At 42.7% G+C, this 20,938-nt stretch overlaps 1 protein-coding gene across 1 annotated transcript; it reads left to right on the forward strand.

The window, feature by feature from the left end:
- The first annotated feature begins 5,284 nt into the window (after nucleotides 1-5,284).
- Nucleotides 5,285-20,424, forward strand: LOC110522642 (transmembrane emp24 domain-containing protein 10). Its single transcript, XM_021601114.3, has 5 exons — nucleotides 5,285-5,492; nucleotides 11,149-11,269; nucleotides 11,830-11,903; nucleotides 17,757-17,883; nucleotides 18,294-20,424. The coding sequence occupies exons 1-5, from the start codon at nucleotides 5,316-5,318 to the stop codon at nucleotides 18,413-18,415; spliced, it is 621 nt and encodes a 206-aa protein (XP_021456789.1). The 5' UTR covers nucleotides 5,285-5,315; the 3' UTR covers nucleotides 18,416-20,424.
- Nucleotides 20,425-20,938: the final 514 nt, after the last annotated feature.

A 20,938-nucleotide genomic window follows, 5' to 3' on the forward strand; every position in this document is an offset into this window, starting at 1 on the left:
AGATGAAGACCAGGTCCATATACTATTTATATAAATATATCTATGGCTCTATAGAGGCAGGTCAGTAGCTTTATCTATGGCTCTATAGAGGCAGGTCAGTAGCTTTATCCATGGCTCTATAGAGGCAGGTCAGTTGCTTTATCTATGGCTCTATAGAGGCAGATCAGTAGCTTTATCTATGGCTCTATAGAGGCAGGTCAGTAGATGTATCTATGGCTCTATAGAGGCAGGTCAGTAGCTTAATCTATGGCTCTATAGAGGCAGGTCAGTAGCTTTATCTATGGCTCTATAGAGGCAGGTCAGTAGCTTCATCTATGGCTCTATAGAGCCAGGTCAGTAGCTTTATCTATGGCTCTATAGAGCCAGGTCAGTAACTTTATCTATGGCTCTATAGATGTAGGTCAGTAGCTTGATCGATGGCTCTATAGAGGCAGGTCAGTAGCTTTATCTATGGCTCTATAGAGGTAGGTCAGTAGCTTCATCTATGGCTCTATAGAGCCAGGTCAGTAGCTTTATCTATGGCTCTATAGAGCCAGGTCAGTATATTTATCTATGGCTCTATAGAGGCAGGTCAGTAGATTTATCTATGGCTCTATAGAGGCAGGTCAGTAGCTTTATCTATGGCTCTATAGAGGCAGGTCAGTAGCTTCATCTATGGCTCTATAGAGCCAGGTCAGTAGCTTTATCTATGGCTCTATAGAGCCAGGTCAGTAACTTTATCTATGGCTCTATAGATGCAGGTCAGTAGCTTGATCGATGGCTCTATAGAGGCAGGTCAGTAGATTTATCTATGGCTCTATAGAGGCAGGTCAGTAGATTTATCTATGGCTCTATAGAGGCAGGTCAGTAGATTTATCTATGGCTCTATAGAGGCAGGTCAGTAGATTTATATATGGCTCTATAGAGGCAGGTCATTAGATGTATCTATGGCTCTATAGAGACAGGTCAGTAGCTTAATATATGGCTCTATAGAGGCAGGTCAGTAGCTTAATCTATGGCTCTATAGAGCCAGGTCAGTAGATGTATCTATGGCTCTATAGAGGCAGGTCAGTAGCTTTATCTATGGCTCTATAGAGGCAGGTCAGTAGCTTCATCTATGGCTCTATAGAGCCAGGTCAGTAGCTTTATCTATGGCTCTATAGAGCCAGGTCAGTAACTTTATCTATGGCTCTATAGATGCAGGTCAGTAGCTTGATCGATGGCTCTATAGAGGCAGGTCAGTAGCTTTATCTATGGCTCTATAGAGGTAGGTCAGTAGCTTCATCTATGGCTCTATAGAGCCAGGTCAGTAGCTTTATCTATGGCTCTATAGAGCCAGGTCAGTAACTTTATCTATGGCTCTATAGATGCAGGTCAGTAGCTTGATCGATGGCTTTATAGAGGCAGGTCAGTAGATTTATCTATGGCTCTATAGAGGCAGGTCAGTATATTTATCTATGGCTCTATAGAGGCAGGTCAGTAGATTTATCTATGGCTCTATAGAGGCAGGTCAGTAGCTTTATCTATGGCTCTATAGAGGCAGGTCAGTAGCTTCATCTATGGCTCTATAGAGCCAGGTCAGTAGCTTTATCTATGGCTCTATAGAGCCAGGTCAGTAACTTTATCTATGGCTCTATAGATGCAGGTCAGTAGCTTGATCGATGGCTCTATAGAGGCAGGTCAGTAGCTTTATCTATGGCTCTATAGAGGTAGGTCAGTAGCTTCATCTATGGCTCTATAGAGCCAGGTCAGTAGCTTTATCTATGGCTCTATAGAGGTAGGTCAGTAGCTTCATCTATGGCTCTATAGAGCCAGGTCAGTAGCTTTATCTATGGCTCTATAGAGCCAGGTCAGTAACTTTATCTATGGCTCTATAGATGCAGGTCAGTAGCTTGATCGATGGCTCTATAGAGGCAGGTCAGTAGATTTATCTATGGCTCTATAGAGGCAGGTCAGTAGATTTATCTATGGCTCTATAGAGGCAGGTCAGTAGATTTATCTATGGCTCTATAGAGGCAGGTCAGTAGCTTTATCTATGGCTCTATAGAGGCAGGTCAGTAGCTTCATCTATGGCTCTATAGAGCCAGGTCAGTAGCTTTATCTATGGCTCTATAGAGCCAGGTCAGTAACTTTATCTATGGCTCTATAGATGCAGGTCAGTAGCTTGATCGATGGCTCTATAGAGACAGGTCAGTAGATTTATCTATGGCTCTATAGAGGCAGGTCAGTAGCTTAATCTATGGCTCTATAGAGGCAGGTCAGTAGATGTATCTATGGCTCTATAGAGGCAGGTCAGTAGCTTTATCTATGGCTCTATAGAGGCAGGTCAGTAGCTTTATCTATGGCTCTATAGAGGCAGGTCAGTAGCTTCATCTATGGCTCTATAGAGCCAGGTCAGTAGCTTTATCTATGGCTCTATAGAGCCAGGTCAGTAACTTTATCTATGGCTCTATAGATGCAGGTCAGTAGCTTGATCGATGGCTCTATAGAGGCAGGTCAGTAGATGTATCTATGGCTCTATAGAGGCAGGTCAGTAGCTTTATCTATGGCTCTATAGAGGCAGGTCAGTAGCTTGATCGATGGCTCTATAGAGGCAGGTCAGTAGATTTATCTATGGCTCTATAGAGGCAGGTCAGTAGATTTATCTATGGCTCTATAGAGGCAGGTCAGTAGATTTATCTATGGCTCTATAGAGGCAGGTCAGTAGATTTATCTATGGCTCTATAGAGGCAGGTCAGTAGATTTATCTATGGCTCTATAGAGACAGGTCAGTAGCTTTATCTATGGCTCTATAGAGCCAGGTCAGTAACTTTATCTATGGCTCTATAGATGCAGGTCAGTAGCTTGATCGATGGCTCTATAGAGGCAGGTCAGTAGATTTATCTATGGCTCTATAGAGGCAGGTCAGTAGATTTATCTATGGCTCTATAGAGGCAGTTCAGTAGCTTGATCGATGGCTCTATAGAGGCAGGTCAGTAGCTTGATCGATGGCTCTATAGAGGCAGTTCAGTAGCTTGATCGATGGCTCAATAGAGGCAGGTCAGTAGATTTATCTATGGCTCTATAGAGGCAGGTCAGTAGCTTGATCGATGGCTCTATAGAGGCAGGTCAGTAGCTTGATCGATGGCTCAATAGAGGCAGGTCAGTAGATTTATCTATGGCTCTATAGAGGCAGGTCAGTAGCTTGATCGATGGCTCTATAGAGGCAGGTCAGTAGATTTATCTATGGCTCTATAGAGGCAGGTCAGTAGATTTATCTATGGCTCTATAGAGGCAGGTCAGTAGATTTATCTATGGCTCTATAGAGGCAGGTCAGTAGCTTGATCGATGGCTCTATAGAGGCAGGTCAGTAGATTTATCTATGGCTCTATAGAGGCAGGTCAGTAGATTTATCTATGGCTCTATAGAGGCAGGTCAGTAGATTTATCTATGGCTCTATAGAGGCAGGTCAGTAGATTTATCTATGGCTCTATAGAGGCAGGTCAGTAGATTTATCTATGGCTCTATAGAGGCAGGTCAGTAGATTTATCTATGATTCAGGTAGAAATGGCACATCAGTTTCATGTACGTCGCATTTTGCCAGAAGAATAAAATAAAATAAAATGGTTATTGTCACATGCTTGGTAAACAACAGGCGTAGACTAACAGTGACATGCTTATTTACAGGCCCTTCCCAACAATGCAGAATACAATAAAACAATTGAAATAATAATAGTAGAAGAAAAAAAATGTGTTACACGAGGAATAAATACACAATGAGCAATGATAGCTTGGCTATATACACCGTACACGTAGTCCCAGTACTGAACCGATGATAACTTGGCTATATACATGGGTTACCAGTACTGATCCGATGATAACTTGGCTATATATATGGGTTAACAGTACTGATCCGATGATAACTTGGCTATATACATGGGTTACCAGTACTAATCCGATGATAACTTGGCTATATACATGGGTTACCAGTACTGAACCGATGATAACTTGGCTATATACATGGGTTACCAGTACTGATCCGATGATAACTTGGCTATATATATGGGTTAACAGTACTGATCCGATGATAACTTGGCTATATACATGGGTTACCAGTACTGATCCGATGATAACTTGGCTATATATATGGGTTAACAGTACTGATCCGATGATAACTTGGCTATATATATGGGTTAACAGTACTGATCCGATGATAACTTGGCTATATACGTGGGTTACCAGTACGGAGCCGATGTGCGAGGTAATTAAGGTAGATATGTACATATAGGTAGGGGGTAAAGCGACTAGGCAACAGGATAGATAATAGACAGTAGCAGCAGCGTATGTGATGAATGTGGAAGTGTGTGTGTGGTGACGGTGTGCCAACAGTGAGTGTGTGTGTGTATGTATGTGTTGGAGTGTCAGTGTAAGTATGTGTGAGTGCGTGGGTAGTCTAGTGTGTGTGCATAGAGTCAAAAAAAGAGTCAATGCAGGTAGCAATTTGGTTAACTATTTAGCAGCCTTGTTTAGCAGTCTTATGGCTTGGGGGTAGAATCTGTTCATGAGCCTTTTTTTGAAGGGTCGGGCTCAATTCCGTTTCAATTTCAGTCAATTCAATCTTTCTGAATTGTCTGGAATTGAAATGGAATTGGCCCCAATCCAGATCTATTGTGGCAATATATAACCTAAATAAATAGTGGTTAAATAACATCAAACATGTGGTTAATGGCACTTGAGAAAACTGTCAGGGAGAGTGACATTCAGAGGTGTTGTTTGATGTACTAAGCGGGGGTAGTGCATTGAATAGAGCATAGGGTGCCATTGGAGAAGCAACCGGAGTGGAGTGATGTAATTCTCCCGGATTCGTTCATCTCTGAGCTGCTGCTGACAAGATAATAATAGTTTTTGGGATCTTCAGAATACCCCAGTATCTGTGAATGTGATATGGCCTGTTATATAATACTGTTGAGGATTAAACATTTACTGTACTGTCTGGTTAGGTTATTGTGTAATCTATCTGTCTATCGATCCATCCATCTGTCCAGCCACGGTTGTCACTAGTTACCACAGGCACAAAGTCATAAACCCAATTTCTACAAGTTATCTTTTTAAACTATGATTTAAACCTAACCCTGATATGAATCCTACCCTTAACCACATTTATAACCTCATGCATAACTCCATCCTTGAATACATTTGTAAGATGTAACCCATTTTGACTTTGTGGCTGTGGTAACATCCTTCCATTTGGTCCCTCACAGACCTCCTTTGCGTTGCGGCGCTATGGAGAGATCCGAGGCAACTCAAACTGCAGTAGCTTTCTAAGCTGTTGCGCATGTTTATTTCGGCTAGTAGCCATGGCTCGGTTCGCTACCCTGCTTCTTTTACCGGTTCTCATTGAATCGGTATTATCAATTTCATTCTTTTTACCGGTGAATTCAAGGAAATGTTTACGGGAAGAGATCCACAAAGACGTGCTGGTCACGGGGGAGTATGAAATCAGCGACCAGTCCAACACAAAGACCAACCTGAAGGTGAGTTTGATGCTGTTGCAATAACGGTACTGACGGCTAAGCTAAACTAACTAGCTACTAATTGTTATTTACATTGAAAGGCCCAAACGCAGTTTGTTCATATCATTTTTTTGATGAGAAGTGACTTTAAAACAATACGTGGAAATGCAACCGTGTTCATATAAATTGCTATTCATAACAGCTGGCTAGCTAAACGTCTTGTTGACAGCTGCTGTTATCTTGCTAACTAATGTTAGCCTGGTAGCTAAATGTTAGCCTGGTAGCTAAATCTTAGCCTGGTAGCTGTTATGGGTGTAAGATGGCACAGTGATGCCATCTGTTGGTAAATGTTCATTACTGCAACTCTTGTGTTTTACCGGGGTGCTTCAGATACCCGGATGGGTTGTGATGTACTGAACAAGACTGGTTACTCGCATCAATGCCTCTGTCTCGTCATTTAGCATTCAAACATGGTGTCAGAGTCGGATAACTAACCATGCTTTCCGCAAATTAGAGTCACCTGCTCTGGTTTACAAACAAATGCTTATTTGTGTAAAATTTCGCCCGGAATTGGCCTTAAGCTAGAGTGAGTTTGCTAGTTAGCTTCAGTGTTGTTAGCATCGGTTAGACATGGCAGCGAACATTCCCCCTCCCGCCGTTATGAAGCTCAGCGGGGATTGGAGCACGAACTGGGATACGTTTAGAGGTGAATGGGAGGACTACGCGCTAGCAACGGGACTTCTGGAAAAGGAAGATGAGGTAGTGGCTGCCACTTTGAGGACTATAATGGGAACTGAATGCCGACACGTATACAAACACAACCTGAACCTAACAGCAGCACAGCAAGGTAACGCTATAGCTATTCTTGATGCTCTTGAACATTACTTTACGCCAGCAAAGAACGTCATCTACGAGCGTTATGTTTTCGGTCGTTGCAAACAGGAGGACGGGGAGTCCATTGACAGCTTTGTCACTAGGTTAAGGGAAAAGGCAGCTACATGTGACTATGGTGCTTTAAGAGATGAACTGATCAGAGATACGATTGTGCTTGGCATAACGGATGAGGGCACCCGCAGACGTTTGCTGAGAGAACGTGACCTGACGCTGGCCTTGGCAGTGGAGACATGCCGTGCAGCAGAGCTTACTGATATACGGATGAGGTCCATGGAGCTAGAAAGGCAACATACGGACAATGTAAATGCTACATTCAGGCAGCCAGTAAAGAAATTCCCCTTTGCCACAGCTAATGCTAATACTACAGCCAACTCTGCAGTAGACAACCCCAATACATGCCGATATTGTGGCATTTCTCATGGACGAGGAAAAGAACACTGCCCAGCCTATGGAAAATTATGCAAATCCTGTGGTACAGCTAATCACTTCGCAAGGGTCTGCATGAAAAGCAAGAGAAAGGAGGGTAAAGTGCACTCCATGGAAACAAACACAGATGAAGGGAACGACAGCACAGAGGATGTATATGCTAGCGAGTGCATAGGGGCAGTGAGGGCAAAAGGACAAAAGTGGTTTGTCACTCTGCTACTTAATAATAAACCACAGCAATGCCAGCTAGATTCAGGGGCCACATGCAACGTTATGAGCCTTAAAGACAAAAGGAGGCTTGCGCCCAGAGACAAACTCACACAGAGTAGCACCAAGCTGAAACTGTATTCAGGCCAGTTCATGACCTCTTTAGGCCTGTTTGTGACAGAGTGTGTTTTACGTGGCCAGAAATACACCCTTGAGTTTGAAATAGTTGAGGCTAGTCAACAGCCATTACTGTCAGGTTCTACATGCGAGCGCCTTGGACTTATTAACTTCACCATCCCAGCTGATCTTAACATTATTGACAAAGTCCAGGCTGGGCCCCTGAGCAAGGAGACACTCCTAAGCAAGTACCATGATGTCTTCAACGCACCGGTCGAGTCAGTTCCTGGGGAAGTCCACTTTGAGTTGGACGCAGAAATCCAGCCTGTCCAGTGTGCACCCCGCAATGTACCAGTGGCCATGAAAGCAGCTACGAAGGCTCAGCTTGACAAATACGAAGCAGATGGCCACATCATATCCGTCACCGAGCCTACGGACTGGATAAGTAATATGGTTATCGTCAAGAAACCAGACAAGCTACGGATATGCATTGATCCTAAACACCTCAACCGGGCTCTGCGACGTTCACATTACATTATGCCCACGTTGGAGGATGTTCTTTACAAGCTCCCAAAGGCCAGAGTCTTCACGCTCGTGGATGCCAGAGATGCCTTTCTGCAGTGCAAGCTCGACGAGCCCAGCAGCTACATGACCACCTTTTGGACACCCTGGGGCAGGAAGAGGTGGTTGAAGCTTCCGTTTGGTGTCTCCGTGGCTCCAGAGGTGTATCAGCGGAAACAGCATGAGCTGTTGATGGGACTTAGTGGCGTGGAACCCATAGCAGATGACATTCTCGTAGTGGGCTGTGGGGACAGTGATGAGGAGGCAGAATGTGACCATGACGCCAAGCTGCTGGCCCTGATGGTCAGATGCAGACAGGTCAAGCTAAGGCTAAGCATAAAAAAGCTTCAGTTTAAAGTGCCAGAGGTCCGCTTTCATGGGCACATCTTGTCCTCCACCGGATTGAAGGCGGATCCTGAAAAAGTGAAGGCTGTCTTGGAAATGCCCCACCCATCTGACGTGAAGGGAGTGCAGCGCTTCGTCGGATTCGTCACCTACCTGGCCAAATTCCTACCGCGGCTCTCTGAAGTGTGTGAGCCACTGAGGAGGCTCATGGACAAGGACACCATCTGGCATTGGCTCCCAAAACATGACGCAGCGGTGAGGGAAATAAAACAACTGGTCACCCAGACACCTGTACTGCGATACTACAATGTGTCAAAACCTGTCACGATTCAGAGTGACTCAAGCCAGTATGGACTTGGCTGTTGCCTCATGCAGGAGGGCCAGCCTGTGGCATTCGCCTCTAGGGCACTCACCCCAACAGAGCAGAACTATGCCCAGATAGAGAAGGAGTGCCTCAGCATTGTGTTTGCATGCCAACGCTTCCACCACTACCTGTACGGGCGCGACAATATTACCGCAGAGACCGATCACAAGCCCCTTATTGCTATATTCAGCAAGCCTCTCCTGAATGCCCCAAAACGACTGCAGAGCATGCTACTGGCCCTACAAAACTACAACCTCAAGGTGGTGTATAAGCCAGGGCCAGAGATGTATGTGAGTGACACGCTCAGCAGGGCTACTGCATCAGGCACTCACACACGCTCCATGCATGAACAACACGCAGTGTGCAGCTTGCAAACAGAGCAAGTGGATGTTGAACACATCAACCAGGCTGACTACCTTAATGTTACGGACCAGCGCTTTATACAAATCAGACAGCACACAGACAGGGACGGGCAACTCCAGGCATTGAGGTCTGTGATTCTGATGGGCTGGCCCGACTGCAGGGAAGAAACTGCTTTAGCCGTCAGAGAATATTGGCCAATCAAAGAGGAGCTCAGTGTTCAAAACGGAGTGATATTCAAGAGTCAGAGAGTCGTTATTCCCCGGTCTCTGCGCCCTGAGATGTTGGCACGCGTGCACTCAAGTCACATAGGAGGTGAGGCCTGTTACAGACAAGCACGTGACACACTGTATTGGCCAGGAATGCAGAGTGAAATTAAAGACTATGTCAGTAAATGCACAATCTGCAATGAATATGCCATTGAGCAACAGAGAGAGACGATGATGTCCCACGAGCTACCGATGCGCCCCTGGCAGATAGTAAGTCTAGATCTCTTCCAGCACAGTGGCAAAGACTTTCTGCTGGTAGTCGATCATTACTCAGACTTTTGGGAGATCGACCTCCTCCCCGACCTCTCAGCAGAGACAACGATCAAACGCTGCAAGGCTCAGTTTGCCCGCTATGGACAGCCAGATAGGGTAATTTCAGACAATGGACCCCAATTCTCCGGAGTTGAGTTCCGAAAATTTGCTGCAGGATGGGAATTCGAGCACGTCACTTCATCACCACGACACCCAAAAGCTAATGGGAAGGCAGAGTCCGCAGTAAAAATCGCAAAGAACCTCTGCAAAAAGGCTCTGCGAGAGGGCAAAGATGCTTGGAAAGCAATCCTGCAGTGGCGCAATACCCCGACAGAAGGCATGGACAGCAGCCCGGCACAGCGCCTCATGGCACGGCGCTTAAAAGCAGCTCTGCCAGTAGCCAGCACTCTCCTGGAGCCATGTGTGGTGACAGACGTGCTGGTGAAGCTACGTCACAGAAGACAGGTCTCCAAGTTCATCTACGACAAATCAGCAAAAGACTTACCTGAGCTCAGGGTGGGTGAAACGGTGCGAATGAAGCCACTACCAGGGGACCGGACAGGCCTCTGGAGACTCGGATCCTGTGTACAGAAAGTGGCACCACGCTCCTACTTGGTCGAAGTGAATGGATCACTGTACCGTCGTAACAGGGTTGACCTTCGGATTGCTGAGACAGCACCTACTCAGAACCCTGATGGTCAAAGGGGTCGCATGACAAAAGACAGAACCCCAGCAAGTCACATGGGGCCTGAGGCACTGGGCGAAGAGCCAGGGGATCACAGGTCGGCCGCTCCCTCACCCATCAATTCTCCCCTTAGACATTCAGGTGACACGCCTGTGCGGGAACCCGCAGTCCTCGCAGACAAGCCCCCTGTCTTTTCACGATGCGGGCGTCTGTCCCAGCCACCAAAAAGACTTAATCTGTAGGTTTCCCATCAGGGATTGTTGACAGAGATAAAAGTGAAGAGAATATCAAAATGTGTTGTTGTTCTGGAAAAAAAAAAAAAAAAAAAAAAAAATACTAAACTGTTCATGTTGGAAATTGTTACTAGGTTTGTTTTGTTAGTGAATTGACACCTCCTGTCCTATTTTATTAAAGGGAAGATGTTATGGGTGTAAGATGGCACAGTGATGCCATCTGTTGGTAAATGTTCATTACTGCAACTCTTGTGTTTTACCGGGGTGCTTCAGATACCCGGATGGGTTGTGATGTACTGAACAAGACTGGTTACTCGCATCAATGCCTCTGTCTCGTCATTTAGCATTCAAACAGTAGCTAAATGTTAGCCTGGTAGCTAATGTTAGCCTGGTAGCTAATGTTAGCCTGGTAGCTAAATGTTAGCCTGGTAGCTAAATGTTAGCCTGGTAGCTAAATGTTAGCCTGATTGGGCCTGTGACAGGTCCTTCCTGGTTCTTGCGCTTTTAAATGGTTTTTAATTGAAATAGCAGAATTGTACATATTTTTTTTTTAGCAAACAAAGTGTGTAATATTATTAAATACGTAAAAGGTATTTCAACTCAATTATTTTATTTCAATGTTTAGTATCAGTTGAGATGGTGAAAACTCATTTCAGGATGTTACACGTCATTCTTAACTCCCCTCATCCACTCTGTGAAACGTGTAGCTACCAAGTTAGCTAGCATGCAGTATAATCTTGCTCATGATGTCAACAAAGTGGATGCAGGGTTAGAATAAGACGTTGACAAACTCATACAAATCATAAAAGTCTATAATTTGCCTACTACTAAGTTAGCTGATGTTGTGTGTGAGAGTTGGGTATAAACATTGCCCGTTGCAACACTCATGCACCAGCTGTCAATACACGTGTTGTATTTTCTGCTTTTTATGTTGTTGTACTATATCACGTGTGTTTAACGTTAGATCACAGACTCGTCGGGACACATCCTATACTCAAAGGAAGGTGCAACGAAAGGAAAGTTTGCCTTCACGACAGAGGATTATGACATGTTTGAAGTGTGCTTTGAGAGCAAATCGCCCATGGGTAAGTCAAAGTGCAAAGTATTTATTTTGTGGTGCTTAAAGTGATGGTGATCTTTAACCTAGATGTTTGCAAGGAGCAGGCATTGTTCAATGCAATTGTTCGCCTAACTGCGTTACTCCACAAGTAGTCATTTGTTGACAGATTTGCCTGAGTACCCATCTGTTCTGGATTTCAGGCTATAGCTGGCCAAAACATGCAAAATTTGGGTCAGGGTTCTGAGAACACTACTCTGTTTAAACACTTAATGGAGGCCAGTCAGTCAACAACCAATAATGAAATGAAGCAGCAGGTGATAAGTTAGGACGGGAGAGGTTTATAGCTGGGTCACATTCAGTACCCAAACTCTGTTAAATGTTTCAGATAGAAATGGGAACATTGTTTGCGCTACGTAGCATATTTCTATCTGAATGAAACAAAACATTGTGTCCTGCCAAACACGGTCCATGTGACTGGAAGGAGTCCTTCCAACTTGTTTTATTGCTTGCTGTTATTGAATGAGCTGAGTAAAGCCATCCATGCCTGGTAAATGTAGTAAATAATGTATTTGTTCTGTCACCCAGGAACTGGGAGGATCCCCGACCAGCTGCTTAATCTGGACATGAAGCACGGAGTGGAGGCCAAGAACTATGAAGAGGTGAGTCGCTGGTACTGCTGCTGGTACTGCTGCTGGTACCGCTGCTGGTACCGCTGCTGGTACCGCTGCTGGTACCGCTTCAAAGTGAAACTGAAATGCACGCACACTCTTGCACCATTAAGGGATTGCTTATTTGCTTTGCAGGCCCAGTGTCTAGGAAATGTTACATGACAGTTGAAATTGTTTAAAGAAGCCCCTCTGAGGCCTCCCGGGTGGCGCAGTGGTTAAGGGCGCTGTACTGCAGCGCCAGCTGTGCCATCAGAGTCCCTGGGTTCGCGCCCAGGCTCTGTCGTAACCGGCCGCTACCGGGAGGTCCGTGGGGCGACGCACAATTGGCCTAGCGTCGCCCGGGTTAGGGTAGGGATGTCCTTGTCTCATCGCACACCAGCGACTCCTGTGGTGGGCCGGGCGCAGTGCGCGCTTACCAAGGTTGCCGGGTGCACGGTGTAGCCTCCGACTCATTGGTGCTTCCGGGTTGGATGCGCGCTGTGTTAAGAAGCAGTGCGGCTGGTTGGGTTGTGTATCGGAGGACGCACGACATTCAACCTTCGTCTCTCCCGAGCCCGTACGGGAGTTGTAGCGATGAGACAAGATAGTAGCTACTAAAAACAATTGGATACCACGAAATTGGGGAGAAAAAGGGGTAAAAAAAAAGAAGCCCCTCTGCACACTGGGCTGGAATTTGTTAATTTGGTGCCAACATTTTGGTAGGGACATTTCATCAGATTTTGAGGGACAAAATGTTTATTGTAATGTGATGGCAGAAAGTTTTCAGTAACCAGGTTTCCTTTCATTTTTCTTTTCATGCGAGTTAAGTCTGTCGGATAAAAATGTCCTGACGGGCCTGATGGAAACAGAAAATTTCACTGTGAACATTCCAAATGTCGACAAAACAATATATACTCTAGACAAGGTGGGATTTATTTTTTGTGTCTGTAAAATAAATTCTGAATGAAATGGCGGTGAAAACAACATATTTTATGCGCAAATATTGATATAATAACGAATATTGAAGTAAACTTGGAGTTACGCGATGACGTGGTGTGTGGTCCTCCCACTACGACTCGGGGAAAGGCATGCAGTTTAGTAGACTACGGATTAAATAAATGATGATGAATTTCACAAGTTGGTGAAAGTGCACGGTGATGATCGAGGGCCTTATTCTGGTGGTAATCGATGGTTGGCTGCCGTTTTGACAAATAAAAATTATCTAGCTCTTTTGTCCATAATAATCTCATGTACTGTAGGTAGTTTACCCTCACTGTATCAGCGAAGCTGTTGGCTGGAGCAGACATGCCAAGACCATAGTGGTCACATTCGCTATATAACGCAGTAGAGTTAAACTAGATGGAAACCCATTTAACTTGTTTTAAAAAAATATTTAAAAAAAATAATTGAATCACTAAGTTCTTTTTATATGCACTACGTCATCAAGCACAGCTTTTTATCCGCAACAAGTCAGTTTAATGGAAACAACATGGTTGGAAAATGCTCATTGTTTTTAATGTAGATTTTTTTTAGAATATTCGCGTGAAAAATCTGTCGTCAATTTGGATGTAAACCTAGCTAATGTAAAGTAAACGGATATAAAGTATGTCAATGGAGATATGCAATATATTTTATAAGATCATCTTCAGTGAGAACTAACAACCAACAAAATAAAAACTAGACAATCTAAAAAATGAAGAGGAAAAAAAAAGTTTGTGTCATGGGGCTCCCATTGAGATGTGTGTGTGTATATATATATATATATATATATACACACATTTTTGCAATAATGACAATTGCAACAATACTGAATGAACACTTTTATTGTAATTTAATTTTAATACATATTATGGGTTTTTGGATGGGTGTTCTTAAGGTGATTCCACAGGTTGGTGGTATTTTATTGATTTAGCCGTTGCTGACCCCATGCTGACATCTTTATCACAAATAAGACACCTTGCTTTCCCTGGTGCCAATTCCATGTAATAGTCCCACACTGGTGCTCTGCTTTTCTCTGCCATCTGTGAAACACACACACAGCTCTGAAGTGAGACTGATACTGAAGAGTCTGCTTAGGAGACAAATACTCTCAACTGTTTGAATAAAAATAGAGTTTAAGTTACCTGTGATGAATGTTGAAAACAAAAACTGTAATTTCTATATGCAGGAAATCCTATTTTAATAATAGACATGGTGAGAATTGACTACCAAAGTGCGAGTCATAATTCCCATGACACCTTCTAGCAAAATCTGAAAAGCGGTTCCTTCATTCATTTATGCCATAGGATATTTTTTAGATTCACTTAAAATAAGGTCTGTGTTTCGTGTAGGCTTACACCACCTTGCCAATTTTATAACTGTGTAGATATCCATAGGACAAGGTAACTCTGATCAATATTGGCTAAATATTAAACACCCTAACCTGCACCCTAACCTGCACGAAACACAGACCTTATTTGAAGTAGATCAAGACATTCTCTATGGAAGACATGAACGGTAAAATAACGAAGGAACCCCTTTCAAGTTCAGCCCCAAGTTATTACAGGAATTATAACGCGTCAACTATTTCTCTAAACCATATACCTTTGACTATTACGAGCCTGCTGCTGCCTACCACCCCTCAGTCAGACTGCTCTATCAAATATCAAATCACAGACTTAACTGTAATAACACACAGAAATACGAGCCTTCGGTCAAATCCGGAAACCATCACCTCGAAAACAACGTTTATTCCGTTCCGTATTTTATCTAACGGGTGGCATCCATGAGTCTAAATATGCCTGTTACATTGCACATAATGTCATAATTACGTAAAATTCTGGCAAATTAGTTCGCAAAGAGCCAGGCGGCCCAAACTGTTGCATATACCCTGACTCTGTGTGCAATGAACGCAAGAGAAGTGACACAATTTCACCTGGTTAATATTGCCTGCTAACCTGGATTTCTTTTAGCTAAATATGCAGGTTTAAAAATATATACTTGTGTATTGATTATAAGAAAGGCATTGATGTTTATGGTTAAGTACACATTGGAGCAACGACAGTCGTTGGTTGATTGTTTTTTTATAAGATAAGTTTAATGCTAGCTAGCAACTTACTTTGGCTTACTGCATTCGCGTAACAGGCAGGCTCCTCGTGAGGCAGGTGGTTAGAGCGTTGGACTAGTTAACTGTAAGGTTACAAGATTGGATCCCCCGAGCTGACAAGTTAAAAATCTGTCGTTCTGTCTCGTTCCTAGGCCCTCATTGAAAATAAGAATGTGTTCTTAACTGACTTGCCTAGTTAAATAAAGATTAAATAAAGGTGTAAAAATAAATAAAAAAATTGGCAAATCGGCGCCCCAAAATACCGATTTCCGATTGTTATGAAAACTTGAAATCGGCCCTAATTAATCGGCCATTCCGATTAATCGGTCAACCTCTAGTACAAACATGACTGGAGTCACGTTACCATGGTAACCTTAAAGGGGCAGGTTAATTTTTTAGTGGGGGTTAAAAGACCCAGGACACAAAAGATGAAATTAAACAATATACCACATTGCTTCTTACTAGTAATACATTTATTGTTTTAGGATCATTACAAAGCATGTTCATCTGTTTTTTGTGTGTTTTGTTGGTGTAATTTAAGTGGTCAAAAAAATATTTTGTCTGGTAAAAGAATCTGATTGGCTGGTAGATTAAAAGTAATAATAATCTACTTCCCACCGTGGCTGGTGGAGCAAAAAAAGACTTATTTTGATGCCTGTCGGCCACTCGGGAATATTCACTGTCTTCTTGGTTAGCCACTCCAGTGTAGATTTGGCTTTGTGTTTTAGTTCATTGTCCTGCTGAAAGGTGAATTCATCTCCCAGTGTCTGTTGGAAAGCAGACTGAACCAAGTTTTCCTCTAGGATTTTTCCTGTGCTTAGCTCTATTCCATTCCTTAAAATAAAAAAAATAAAAAAACTCCCTAGTCCTTAACGATGACAAGCATACCCATGAAATGATGCAGCCACCACCTTGTTTGAAAATATAGATTTGCCCCAAACATAACACTTTGTATTTAGGTCATAAAGATAATTTCTTTGCCACATTTGTTGCAGTATTATTTTATTGCATGTTTTGTAATATTTTTATTCTGTATAGGCTTCCTTCTTCTCACTCTGTCATTTAGGTTAGTATTGTGGAGTAACTACAATGTTGTTGATCCATCCTCAGTTCTCTCCTATCACAGCCATTAAACTCTGTAACCGTTTTAAAGTCACCATTGGTCTCATGGTGAAATTCCTGAGCGGTTTCCTTCCTCTCCGGCAACTGAGTTAGGAAGGACGCCTGTATCTTTGTAGTGACTGGGTGTATTGTAACACCATCCAAAGTGTAATTAATAACGTCACCATGCTCAAATGGATATTCAATGTCTGCTTGCTTTTTACCCATCTACCAATAGGAGCCCTTCTTTACAAGGCATTGGAAAACCTACCTGGGCTTTGCGATTGAATCTGTGTTTGAAAAAAACAACAACCCCAAAACATTATACTTTGACGTTAAGGGGTATAGGTATAGGCCAGTGACACAATTCATTTTAAATTCAGGCTGTAACACAACAACAAAATGTGGACAAAGTCAAGGGGTGTGAATACTTTCTGAAGGCACTAGAGTAAACACTGCATACACTGTTCTGCTACACTTGTATTGTGAATTGATAATCCACTCTACCCCACACGTACTGACTGAGCCCGAAGCTCATGCGTGGGTTGGAGGACTAGGCCAGTGTCTGTGTTAATGTGGGCATGCCTATGTGGGTGAACACTGTACAGTACATGCGTACTTAGCTACGCAGCGTCAACGTGTGGAGTTAGAGTAGAGCCTTGTTGGCAAGGAATAGAGCCTTGTTGGCAAGGAAACCAGGAAGTGCAAGTTGGCTAGAATCCCTGTCTTGTCTGTAACCAACGCAATGGCCTGCTACTGTGACGTCTGTCTGGTCACCTGGTCTGTCTGGTCAGCTTGATTTCACTTGTTCTCTATTTTTCTTACGCCTCGATTAGACCGTCAACATCATTGTGTTTTGGTAAACCAGAAGTACATCATTTCCAATGGAATACGACATCAGTTATTTATTTGATTGAATTGGTTGAGAAATGTGATTTTCCTGTTTTTCTGACATCCTCCATTCGTATATATATATATTTGAAACTGCCCTAGCCAAAATACAGATTTGTTTCAATATTGTCCTGATCCAATTTCTTTATAAACTCAGCAAAAAAAAGAAACATCGCTTTTTTCAGGACCCTGTCTTTCAAAGATAATTCAAAAAAATTAAAATAACTTCACAGATCTTCATTGTAAAGGGTTTAAACACTGTTTCCCATGCGTGTTCAATGAACCATAAACAATTAATGAACATGCACCTGTGGAACGGTCGATAAGACACTAACAGCTTACAGACGGTAGGCAATTAAGGTCAGAGTTATGAAAACTTAGGACACTAAAGAGGCCTTTCTACTGACTCTGAAAAACACAGTTGCTGAGTTTATATGTTTTAGCTGTAGCTTGTGGGAAGAGAAATTCTGTAAAACTAGAGAGAGGAGGGGTAAAGTGTTCTGCACACCAGACCAGATTGCATTGTGTTCCTGTTCATCTTGAACTACTGGGAACACTGGCACTGCTACTGCACAGCTCGAGAGTGACACCTACTGGACAAACTGGGACACAGTCCAACACAGTCCAAGCTTCCATCTAGAATTTCCTGATTTATAAATGTTCATCCCTTTCCTGCTGCACTGTCCAACGGAAATCCAATAAACCAATAAACGCCTACCGGCAAGGGATGAATTGTGGCGTTGCATTGTTTTGTTTTTTGTTGATTGACGGCTCTCTCGTCCACTCAGATCGCCAAAGTGGAGAAGCTGAAGCCCCTGGAGGTGGAGCTAAGGCGACTGGAGGACCTATCCGAGTCCATCGTCAATGACTTTGCCTACATGAAGAGGAGGGAGGAGGAGATGAGGGATACCAACGGTAAGAAGAGCACAGTATTGATAGTAGTAGTTCCATTTACTAGTCTGACATGGACTTGTGTTGTGTGTGATTGTGAACTTCTCGGTCCGTCCATTTTGAGAAATCTTCCCTTGACCATCAATACATATTTTTATGCAGAAGTTCAAGTTATACATGTGATTATTCTAATGCATAGTCGTAGCTATGTATGCATGTATGTATGTACTGTATGTACTGTATGTACAGTATGTACTGTATGTACTGTATGTACAGTATGTACTGTATGTACAGTATGTACTGTATGTACAGTATGTACTGTATGTATGTATGTATGTATGTATGTATGTATGTATGTATGTATGTATGTATGTATGTATGTATGTATGTATGTATGTATGTATGTATTTCTAACTCTGTTCTCCTTCTTCCAGAGTCCACCAACACACGCGTCCTGTACTTCAGCATCTTCTCTATGTGCTGTCTGATTGGCTTGGCCACCTGGCAGGTCTTCTACCTGCGGCGCTTCTTCAAGGCGAAGAAGCTGATTGAGTAGAGAGGCATCACCACTCCGCCCAGGGGGAGCAGCCAAATGCTACCCGATCAACCTTCACCCTCCTCGGACTATGGCTATGTCCAAAATGACACCCTGTATAGTGAACTACTTTTGACCAGAGCCTCCATAGGCTGAAGTTTTTGCCCGAAAGCCCGTAGACTCTAGTCAAAAGTTGTGCATTATACAGGGAATAACCAGGGCACCGTTTCGGACCTATCCAATAATGACAAAACAACTCTACTAGTTTCGGTGGTGTCAGACGGCACCAAGGGGTAGCCTATTCTCTGAAAACTATACACACCTGTGGCTCATTCAGAAGACTAAAATTATTCTAATTGTTTTTTTTTTTGTAAAGGTACCGGTAGAAATGTAGAATATACACAGATTTATCATCAGAGGGCGAGAATGTTCCATGTGTTGTTTCTAATTGACATTTCTCAGATTGTCATTTAATGTGTACAGTTTGATTTGGACTTATGTTTTTATTTTATTTTGTTGGGATGAATGGTTGCCCCCCCCCTTGAGAGAATGTCTATGGCCCTTTTTATATCGTTGTACAAAGTCTTGGCCATGCCAAGCGAGCTAAAGGCTATATATAGTGTGCTGGGCGTCGCCAAAACGGCACCCTATTCCCTATTATAGTGCACTACTTTAGACCAGGTCCCATAGGGCTCTGGTCTAAAGTATTGCAATAGGGTGCCATTTGAGATGTACCTTTATTAATTGAAGCCTTTATTGGACAGCAGGTGGAATGTGATGTAACTCAAAAGAGAGAAACTATGGCAACCACTGAACTTCTGTGCTTTGTCGGTTAATTCATTTGAATACGTGTTTGGTAACTAAATTTGACAGCGTCTTTTATTAGTTTGTTTTGATTTTGTAAATGCTATCGCAAGGCAGGTATTTTTTGGTGGAGAGGGTTTCATAAGTTATCAGGGAATGAATGGTTGGTTGTCTTAAATGGCACCCTATTCCATATAAAGTGCATTGGGCCCTGGTTAAAAGTAGTGCACTATTTAGGGAATTAGGCTGTAATTTTGGATGCGGTAAATATAATTTTGAAAACTAGGTCATTTCTAGAAGAACACTTTGTTGCTAGTTCTTACGTTTTTTTATTTCATTTTAAGATGTACAGAAGATAACAGCCACGCATCTACATTGCCATCTGAATGTGTTTTTTAAGTCCAGTAGTAGTTCCCTGTACGAATTGCTCTTCCTCTTTTGAGAACCCTTGAATCTGGCTATCAGAACCTGACTCACAAATGCATGTCAAACCTTTTGTTACTTTAAAAAAAGGGCAGACATGTATACTATCATCAACATCGGGATAGTAGGATTGTAGTGCCATTTTTACATGCCAGCTTTGCATCGGTGGTAGTTTTGTAGTAACATGGAAAATATCCTAACTCTTCCTTTGGATGTGTTCCATTTGAGCAGGTATTGTTTTTTTTTTGTTGTTTTGCAATTTCAGGGGAAATGATTTGCTTCTTTTGCCTGGTCCCAGATCTGTGTTTTTGCCCAATGGGAGTTGACAAAGCAAGACAACACAAACAGATCTGGGACCAGGCTATTGCTCATTGATTTTTGGGGATCGATTTAAAATTACAACACTTAACATCCAAGATCCTAGCCTGAGTGTCACACTCTTTGTGTTATCATGGCAACCCCTTGTCAGGTTTGGCGTGACAAGGACGGCGATTGAGGTAGTAAGAGTACACACCGATCTGCGACCAGGCTTTCAAGATCCATCCAACATTCTTTCGGACAGAATTATGGGGTCTGGTTTACATGAGGGTTTGGAGTTGGTTAAAATATATTCTAACTAATTTGTTTTTGTCACTGTCATTAAGCTACTGCATTAATCAATTATGTGGTGTACATCCATTTTCTTTTTAACAGTGAACATTTTCTATGTTTTCAGTCAATGATTTCTATGATTGAGATCAATTTGGAAAAGGTTTGTGTTAGGCTTTTATTCAATAAAATATTGGATGGATTTACAAAAAAAATGTTGCCTGAGATTTTGTGATGGGATGACCAAAGGACATTCACGCAGCATTATCACAGAACAATGAGCCAAATATTTCACCAGATGTGTAAATGTGAAAAATCCAGTTGGCGTTTCCACTCACTACCAAATATGGTGATGAGAGGAAGCCAAGTGTCCGGCAGTGGGTTTTAGCCGACATTCTGCATGTTCTCGTCGATTTAAAACATTTTAATTCCATATAGCTTTCTGTTTACAACACTAAAATATGCATCAGTGGAGTGCATTGTGCTGACTTTGCCAACATTTCTACAAAGAGCTTTGTTTAGAAAGAGTGCATGGGTGAATTGAGTTACTGCACAAGCGCTTCACAGAGAAGGAGTTCCCTAAGGCACCACCAGGATCTCACTAGCTCCTGCTTGGTTCTAAACATCTTTGTCATTATGGCATCTTCATAAGTGGATCATATATATATATATATATATATATATATATAAAAGATGAAGATGGAGCGATATAATATACATTTTATAAAG

The sequence above is a fragment of the Oncorhynchus mykiss genome, chromosome 4 (assembly GCF_057628025.1).
Source record: "Oncorhynchus mykiss isolate SJ-2025 chromosome 4, ASM5762802v1, whole genome shotgun sequence".
Lineage (NCBI taxonomy): Eukaryota > Metazoa > Chordata > Actinopteri > Salmoniformes > Salmonidae > Oncorhynchus > Oncorhynchus mykiss.

Coding starts and splice junctions, on each gene's coding strand:
- LOC110522642 (XM_021601114.3), top strand. CDS start 5,316: ATGGCTCGGTTCGCTACCCTGCTTCTTTTACCGGTTCTCATTGAATCG. Junction 5,493..11,148: donor ACACAAAGACCAACCTGAAG/GTGAGTTTGATG, acceptor GTTTAACGTTAG/ATCACAGACTCGTCGGGACA. Junction 11,904..17,756: donor AGGCCAAGAACTATGAAGAG/GTGAGTCGCTGG, acceptor TCGTCCACTCAG/ATCGCCAAAGTGGAGAAGCT.